The 9,397-nt window shown below is 43.9% G+C and overlaps 1 protein-coding gene across 1 annotated transcript in view; it reads left to right on the forward strand.

The window, feature by feature from the left end:
- dnah5 (dynein, axonemal, heavy chain 5) overlaps positions 1 to 9,397 on the forward strand; it is a 96,431-nt gene that overhangs the window by 57,910 nt on the left and 29,124 nt on the right. Inside the window, exons 55-58 of the mRNA XM_031576267.1 lie at positions 1,285 to 1,552; positions 4,516 to 4,747; positions 7,641 to 7,755; positions 9,239 to 9,397. The exon at positions 9,239 to 9,397 is cut by the window's right edge and continues 18 nt beyond it. Of these exons, the coding sequence (XP_031432127.1) occupies positions 1,285 to 1,552; positions 4,516 to 4,747; positions 7,641 to 7,755; positions 9,239 to 9,397 (774 nt within the window). The remainder of the gene's footprint in view (positions 1 to 1,284; positions 1,553 to 4,515; positions 4,748 to 7,640; positions 7,756 to 9,238) is intronic.

Consider the following 9,397-nt stretch of genomic DNA (forward strand, 5'->3'; position numbering starts at 1 on the left):
CCTTAAATGAAGCGGATAAAAGCCTAATTGGGACAGGGAGAGAGGGGCTATGGAAGAGGTCTGTCAGTTTCTCAGTCCGCCTCTCAGCCTGGGTGGAAATAAGAGCTGGAAATAAGAAAAGTGATGCCGGGTGGGCAAGAACAACCTGAAACTCTTCTGCTTGGTGTTGACAGCCTGGTAGCCAGCCTGAACCAAGATCATGTGTTAGTACATTGCAAGATACTCTCTTCAGTTTGGATGTAACACTGTTCTATACCAATTAGAGACATCTCAAACCACCACCCTGCAAACAATCATGAAGGCAAAAACCGCATACAACTTCTGTAAGGCGAGTTTTAAAAATCTCACAGAATGTGGACAATAGGTCTACTTGAGGGGAGTTTGATAGGTGTAAAGGTGTAAAGGAGGAAAGGTGTAAAGCAGAAAATGTGTGTGTCTGGGGCTCTAGTTCAAGGTGTAAGATGGGGGGCGTGTTAGGGGGGGCAGGATGGGGTCTATCTAGATATTAGAGTTGTGAGTGACAGGCAGGAGGGTCTAGCTGACCATGGCCATCTAAATGCTAATAGGCCCGGCTTTGATCAACTTGTCGTGGCTGAGACAAAAGAGATAACTGGTGTGTCTGAGACTAAAGGTAGGGATCAATTGATATGGCCTGACATGTGAAACCTACCAATATCTAACATATGTAAGAGAAGTCTTAAAACTTGACATTGTCTATGCAGATCTCACACCGTTTTGAAGTGAGTTATGTTAGTGACAAGTGACAAGCTGTGCAGATGTGAAGTATTGCACCTCACGACACCTCATGTTTCTGCCCTGAGGGATCTTAAATGTTGCATCCTCAGTCCTGTTTTCCCAGCAGGCCATTTCATCACCCACAGATGCTAAGGGATTTCACACTCAGTCCATTTCTTCCCTCAGGCCTTCTGCAGTGACTAACAACCCTGCTTATAATGTCTCTCGATTTAATGAATTTTCAATGTACAAACTATTAACACGAAACACTGTTTGCATACCTGAACTCAATTAATGCTTGATAAGTAATCTTTATTTTTGTATTGTTATGCATATTGCATTGTGCGCTGTATTAATTCACTCTGAAATGTCATATATTCGGTATTAATAATTTATAGATGCACCTAAATGTCAATAAGAACTTGATGATGTATTTAGCTTGCTCACTAACACCTAATCTAGTTTTTCAATGCTAACCTACATGTAAATATAACCTTTTCTAACACTCCTGTTTCTGGCTGGTGATTTTCTCCCTGTGAACTCACCCAGGTGTCAAACCTGTTTGCTCGGGATGAGATCGACGAAATCCTCAGTGACCTCATTCCAGTCATGAAGCGGGAGTTTCCACGGCGACCACCCACCAACGAGAATCTTCACGAGTACTTCATGGGCCGGGTGCGCCAGAACCTGCACGTGGTTCTGTGCTTCTCGCCAGTGGGGGAGAAGTTCCGCACGAGAGCGCTGAAGTTCCCCGCCCTCATCTCCGGCTGCACCATGGACTGGTTCAGCCGCTGGCCCAAAGACGCCCTGGTGGCAGGTAGGTTGGGCCAGGAGCAGGGATTTGATTGGTGCCACGGTCAGGGAAAAGATCTCACTGTCCAATCAGGACACTGATATGGTTTTCACTTCTGACTTCTGACAATCTGGACTGACCGCTGGTCTGTGTGATGTACCATGATGGCACCTGGGTTTGGCTTTGTCGTGAAACATAAGTCTCCGACAATTCTCTAGTTCTGCCTTGTTTGATTTATCTCAAGGCAAAAAAGTGCGATTTTAAGTGTGAATAACATGCACTACTGCAAATAAGATGGTACATGAGAAGTTCACACGTTCCCTGATTTCAAACGTCCAAGAAGTGTTGCACACCCACCTGTTCAGGGGTACCGCAGCCAGGCTATACACATGGATGACCCGGATGGGATAGGATTTTAATTCTGGAGAATTTCAATATTCATATCTGCTGTCCCAACGAGCTTCTTGTGATGGCCCTCACCAATTACTTTGAGGATTTTAATCTGACACAATCTGTCTCTGGGCCGACGTATGAGTGTAGGCACACACTTGATCTGGATTTATCATATGGCTTTGATATCAGTCATTTTAAAGCATTCCCTATCCGGGTTTCCAAAGGGCTGTTAAGGCCGCTAGAGCAAGATATCAAATCAACTTGGTATCAAATCACAACCACCAACCAAGGGTTCTCTTCAACACATTAAGCGCCTTAATCAACCCCACTGACAGTGACAGCAGTAACATATCCTCACTGAGCTGCGATAGTTTTCTCATTTTCTTTTTCAATAAGGTATCCGCCATCGGAGCTCATGTACAGTATGTCCCAGTGGAGCCTTTCTCGCACACTGCTACCTTTAATAACTTTGACTCTACACCTCTCTCACTTAAGCAAAGTTTTCTCTGATTTAAAAGATTCCACATACCCACTTGGCCCTATTCCTCCCCGGGTACTAATAGAAGTGTTTGACAGCGTATGTCCCTCCATTCTGTGAATTATGAATAACTCTCTTATTTCCGGCCAAGTACTCACATTTCTTAAACATGCAGTTGCGCAACCAGTCATCCAAAAGCCCAATCTTGACCGCACCGATCTGAATAACTACAGACCTATTTCCATTCGAGCATTCCTTTCCATGATACTTGAAAAGGCTGTCTTCCAGAAACTCCTGTCCTTTTTAACCGAAAACAATATGTTTTATATTTTTCAGTCTGGTTTCCGTGCAAAGCACAGCACTGAGTCTGAATTAATCAAACTCACAAATGTCTTGCTGCTGCCTGTAGATGCGTTTGACTGTGCAACACTAATGGTGTTAGAGCTTACACACTGTAGGCCACCACATTCTTCTAGAGTGCCTGGAGCATTGGGTGGGCATTTCAGCCACCACACTCCAGTGGTTACCTCTTTCCTAGAAAGGGGAACCTTTTCAGTTCATTTGAGTGAATCGTTGTCTGCCTCTGGGCTTGTATGGTGTACCTCTGTATTTTATTTTCATTATATGCCTGGAGTGCTGGGCGGCAGTGGTACAGGAGGTAAAGAAGTCGTTTAGTAATCAGAAGGTTGCTAGTTCGATTCCCTGTCGAAGTGTCCTTGAGCAAGACACTGAACCCCCAATTGCTCCTGATGTGCAGTGTGCCATCAGTGTAAATGTAAAATGTGTATACATTGTAAGTCGCACATATGTAAGTCGCTTTGGATAAAAGCGTCTGCTAAATGACTAAATGTAATGTAAATGTGCTGAAACGCTTGTTTGACTGCCTAGCCAGGACATTGCACAGGCAGAAAAAAAGTAATTGTACTTTAGGTTTGTGTAGGAAAGCTAAGATGATACACTTTAGAGTATAAACTGTCTAAACCAGTCCAACATCATGTTTAAATTAGGGTTAGTAACTTAAACAGGAAAGTGTAACTGTACTCTTGTCAAGTTAGGTGGCAGGATTTAAAGGACACTTCTTGCAGGTGTTAATAGCACATTATCCACCATCATCCAACACCACCAAAGTTCTCTCCAAAGTACACGCCCATAGGAGAGTCACATTTGGTCATGTGACACTAAAGTCACACAAGCTGATTGGCTGAGACAGGAACCAAGCCAGGGGTGTAGACTTCCTGTATTCATATTCACCCATTCACTCAGGTGCAGGCTAACTGATTAATGAGTCGCATCTCTTCTGCCACGTTACTAAACCGGATGGACATCCATATACTCACCGAGCAGTTTGTTGTCGCTTGAGTGTTTGTTTGGTGATGCGTGAGTAAAGTGCTCATGTGGGCTTGTGCACTTTACTGAGTAGAGACCCAACAGAGAGTGAGGAGAAGGCAGAACTCAGGCCCTCCGCTGGTGCTCTGCCCACTGTGTGTGTGTGTGTGTGTGTGTGTGTGTGTGTGTGTGTGTGTGTGTGTGTGTGTGTGTGTGTGTGTGTGTGTGTGTGTAAATGAAATGTTCTTTCTTTCCGCTGGCCCTCATGTCCTATTCATGTCCTAAAGTAATCAAAGACACAATTACTTTTTGCAATCATCGCAGTCACAATAGCAATCAAGAGACCAAGGGAGAGCACATAATTCCCTCTGTCATTATGAGTTCATCTGAGTTGAAAATGAGCTTGAGTGTGTGTGTGTGTGTCTGTGTGTTTGTGTGTCTGTGTGTCTGTGTGTGAGTGTGTGCAGCATGCGTGCGTGTGTGTGTGTGTATGTGTCTGTGTGTGTCTGTGTGTGTCTCGGCGTGAGTGTGTGCCGGGATGTGTGTATGTCTGTGCGTGACTGTGTGCAGCATGCATGTGAGTTTCTGTGTGTGTGTGTGTGTCTGTGTGTGTGTGTGTGTGTGTGTGTGTGTGTCTGTGTCTGTTATGAGTGTATTTTTTATGTGTGTATGCATGCTCTCATGTTTACATTTGTATATGTGTTTGTCTGTGTGTGTATAACGTGCTCATATGTGCATCCCCTATCATGTATATCCTAATGTGACCTTGACCCTTCCTCTTCCCCCCCAGTGTCTGAGCACTTCCTGTCCAGCTACGAGGTGGACTGCTCGGGCCAGGTGAAGGCGGAGGTGGTGCAGTGCATGGGCTCGTTCCAGGACGGCGTGGCCGAGCGCTGCGTGGAGTACTTCCAGCGCTACCGCCGCTCCACCCACGTCACGCCCAAGTCCTACCTGTCCTTCATCCAGGGCTACAAGGGCATCTACCACGAGAAGCACACCGAGGTCCAGACACTCGCCAACAGGTACCGCCAGCAGCACCGCCACAGTGCCATAATGCGATGCACAACTGCACAGCACAGAAATTCCCTAGTGGCATCATATCCATTTTCTTCTTGACTTAAAGGTACAGTCAGTGATTCTAATCCAGCAAATTGCTCCTCGCTGTCCTCTAACTGTGTTTACAAAGGAATATGATTGGCTGTTGAGCTCAAATATCAACAACCTTTTGCCAGAATCGTAGGCTGTACCTTTCAGAATGAAATTCCCCGACTTGATGTGAGGCTGTTATATCCCCCTGGCATTGGGTGTTATTATAGTCTGGCTTTTTGATTTCTCACGTGGAAAATATTTATTGATATTAATCACATTTTTAGGGAAATTGTATGCAAGTGTGGGAGGCTAGTTCCATATGATTCAAATTCACTAAATTAGTTTAGTTGAAAAGAAGGCCAGTGGCTACGGAGCTATACACTCCGTACATTTAGTTTTGGCGTGCTTGGTGCCAAATGTTGCTCATAGTATTTCACACAATATCTAGGTCTGTGAAATCTAATTTCAGAGAAATCAATGAGCCTTAGTTCATCTCACCGAGTCCACTCATGTTTCAGTTAATCTCATATGTACAGTCTCATATTTACTGTGTCATTTCTCTAGTGGGTTTATGGCATCACAGAAGGGCCCAGTAAATCCTCTTACCAGATTTCAGACCACTGCATGTTACACATTAGTGGGTCCCGTATGAATGACAAGAACCTGTAAGAAAAAACAGAGACATATGGGAGAGTGAAAAAGACCTCTGGTTCGTGATCACAGATTATTAGGGAGATAAGAGGCAAATATGCCCTGCACCATAGACTTATAAACATAGACACCGCAAGACTAGGCTAACGTTAAGTTACTGTTATTATCGAGGTTAAGGTTCAAGCAGATAAAAGTTAACCATACAGTGTAGCCTATTCAAGGCAATGATGACTTTAGAATATGTAATGAAATGTAACATTAGGGTTTCTCATTAAGCCACTTTCTCAGTATGGTATTGATATTGTAGTACTATAGTAGTCAATGTATAACATAGCCCTATATAAATGTTGGACTTACCTTGATATTTGCTATCATTAGCCTACTTGCTTGTGTTAAATGTCACTTTTGGGGTTATATATCGATGTAAAGACGAAGACTTTAGCTTTTCTGGCAATATCCGTATTGTCCGTTTCCTCCAAATTGGTTTTCAGATATAGGCATTTGAATGTTGATTGTCAAAAACTTTCCTGAGATAAATGATTATCGTAAGAAGCTGCAAAAACAAACAGCTGAAGTTGGTTCATCTGGTATTTAAAACCATCTGTTTTAGCCAAACCCAAACTGTTAAAGCTGAGACCTTATGAGAAATGAATCAAGTGTCAAAGGTGGAAATAAATACAGTCACGTTTTTAGGGTTTTAAGATGTAATTCTCAAAAAAAAAGAATTGATTTTCCACCACGTAATTTGTGATGACCAAACCATTTTTCAAAAGTAGATCGTAAACCCTTACATATAAAACATGATTGATGGCCATTGGTCAGAGTGTTTTTTATTCCTCATTGACTTGCATTGGTTTACCGCTCAGTTTTGCCCTGACCAACACGGCATAAGCGTTAATGTTTCCCACCCAATAGACTTTAGCAATGCGGCTTCTACGTTTATATGTCTATTCCCTCCACCATGTTTTCTCACCCTACCGCGTTGAATAGATCTTCTTGAATGTCTGGAACAATGTTCTAGAAAGCTAAGGACGTCTTCCCCACCTGAGCAGTGTTCCTTTCTGATAATATGGGAGTCACCATTCTATTCATGTATTCCATTAGAATGCAGTCCCTTAAGAATACAGACAAGAACATTTTATTCCTGCTATGAGACCTGTTTAGTGGGATTTTTTGTCTTGCAGTCTTCAGGGTGCAGCCATACCTTAGTATTGTTATCAAACGGATAAAAGAGATGATTGATTATTTTGTATCCCAGTCACTGTGGTGTGCTGAATCACATCACTGCATAACACCACCAACAGGGAGGGCAATTAGAGTGTGTGTGCAACAAGGGGACATGGGGCACCTGCCATCATGATGGACCTTCTGCATGGGTGTAGCTGTCACTGATGTATGAGGTCCTCTGGAACTGATCTGGGCTGTGCTCCTCAAAAGCCTTGCTCTGCTATGACTATTGGACTATTGACTGTTGGCTGTTGTGCATGTATAACCAAGAGATGGTGTTCAGAATGACTCACTATCCTTTAATGATTGCTGCAGCCACAACAAAGCTTTTGGGGAAGGGCAGCACTGCCCTGACCGTGACTCTCTGGGGAGGACTGTACTTCAGTGTCAAAGGTCATCCTGAACTGCGTTTGCCCGAAAGCGTCATTGAGCAACCACTGTGGTAACTGTGGAGAGGGAGTGTTGAAAATGATAGTATCTCTATCATTTAACTAAGGCTAACGCTTTGGGGAAACACACCCCTGATCTGTTTCATGTATTGCCTATCTCAGTGGTTTCTCTAACGGACGGTTTTTTACTAATGCTGTCATTATCCAAAGTGACTCACAACTCACTCTTGTTTTACCACACTTGCTCTAAATGTTAAGTGACACCCTCACACTGTTTTTGTTCCATTGTTTTCATATTCATGATTGAACAGCTCAAAAATATGTGAACCACCTAAATTCAAGTACTAGTATGTTTACTCAAGCTTTTTTCTTTTCTTCTCTGGTTCCCTGGCACTTATATACCATGAAAAGAAACAGATTTACACATACGCTAAATGATTAAATGTAAATGTAAATCTCCCACTTTTTACTGTTTACTGTTTGTACTGTTTACTCGCACCTGTTTACTCATACGTGTTTACTCGCACTTACACGCATTTACTGCACGTTTACTGGTCAGGATGAACACAGGACTGCAGAAGCTGAAGGAGGCGTCGGAGTCGGTCGCGGCCCTCAGCAAGGAGCTAGAGGTCAAGGAGAAAGAGCTGCAGATAGCAAACGAGAAGGCAGACATGGTGAGTGTCCTTCACTCTTTCACTCTTGTCATGGACAGCCCAGTGTGTGAAAACATCAAGAGGACACGCTTGCAAACAGGCTCGGAAACAACAGGGGTGCATTTGTTGACAAAGTAAATGACAGAGCTTATAACAAGGGCATGAACCAGGGAACCTGGAATTTCTCTAGTTTGGATAGATCTTCTAAATGCAGCTGGTCTGATGCACACGGGGGACTGTCTGTTTGAGACCCAGCTCAGGTAGCTCAGGTGCCTCACATCTAATAATGCAAAATGGGAAACAGAAAAGAAACACAACAGACAGCTGAGCTGTTCCGGACCCCGCTACCGGCGCTGGGAGGCCTGGGAGACCTCCTTCTCTACAACTCATCTGTCTGCCTCCACCTTGGCAATCCACCACGCTCCCACTGGTGTTCTGTGTTGGGTTCCCACAGTTCTGACATATACTAGTGGTGCTAACCAATGGGAAGGGCTGGCATTACCTGCCGGCACAAACATGGTCTACTACGTGTGATAAACAACAAATACGTGTGACCTTTAGCAGAATATTTTGATTTGTTTAATATTGCTATTCATTTCACATAATATATTTAACATCCAACCCCCTCCATCTTCCAACATGGGAAGAGTAAAACAATAAACAATACAATAAGAAAAAGAGAATAAAACAGTCTTTAGTGTGTACAACCATGGCACTGGCCGCTAGTTAATCAATCATGGATGGTGTCGTTATGTTGGATGGATACAAAAAATGCTAAAATGGGTCACCAAAATATCCTTCGGGGGCCATTAATAAACCTGAGCGCCCCGCCCAAGTGAAGTCTATGTGTAGGAAAAACTGCACCAGTGCCTGGCGGCGTTGGTGAATGGAATGTAAATGTCTCCTTGACACATTGTATTGGATTCCCTATTCCCCCTTGAGATCAATCACGTCATTCATGCTGATCACGTCCCTCGGGACTCTGACTGTGTTTGTCACATTGCGTCCGACTGGAGTGTATCCACATGATGGACGAGCTCGAGCGCTAACTCCCCACACTACAGGCTAATCAAAGATCAATACACATGATTAATCACGTCACACCGTCAATAGAGCAGACTCAGGGATGGACCTGAATAACAATACAAACAGTGATGTTACACACACACACAAACACACACACACATACACAGCAAAGACCAATGATGGATAGACACCTCCCCTTGTTGTCCATTGTTTGCCCATTACCTAGTTCATTAGTCAGCTTTCCTGTCTCCTGGCTGCTGTTAGAGGTGTGTTTGCGTGTGTTTATGTGCAAGTGTAGGTGTACCCTGGTCTTCTGTGTGTGTGTGTGTGTGTGTGTGTGTGTGTGTGTGTGTGTGTGTGTTTGTCTGTCTGAGCATATCTGTATTTGTGTATTAGTGTTTTTTGTACCTAACCATGGCAGTGTTGTGTGAGGTGTTTTTGTTTATGTTTATGTGTGTGTGTGTGTGTGTCCTCTCAGGTTCTGAAGGAGGTGACGGTGAAGGCGCAGGCTGCTGAGAGAGTGAAGGTGGAGGTGCAGAAGGTGAAAGATAAGGCCCAGGCCATCGTTGACAGCATCTCTGCTGACAAGGCCATCGCTGAGGAGAAGCTCGAGGCAGCCAAACCCGCCTTGGAGGAG

The sequence above is a fragment of the Clupea harengus genome, chromosome 11 (genome assembly GCF_900700415.2).
Source record: "Clupea harengus chromosome 11, Ch_v2.0.2, whole genome shotgun sequence".
Taxonomy (NCBI): Eukaryota; Metazoa; Chordata; class Actinopteri; order Clupeiformes; family Clupeidae; genus Clupea; species Clupea harengus.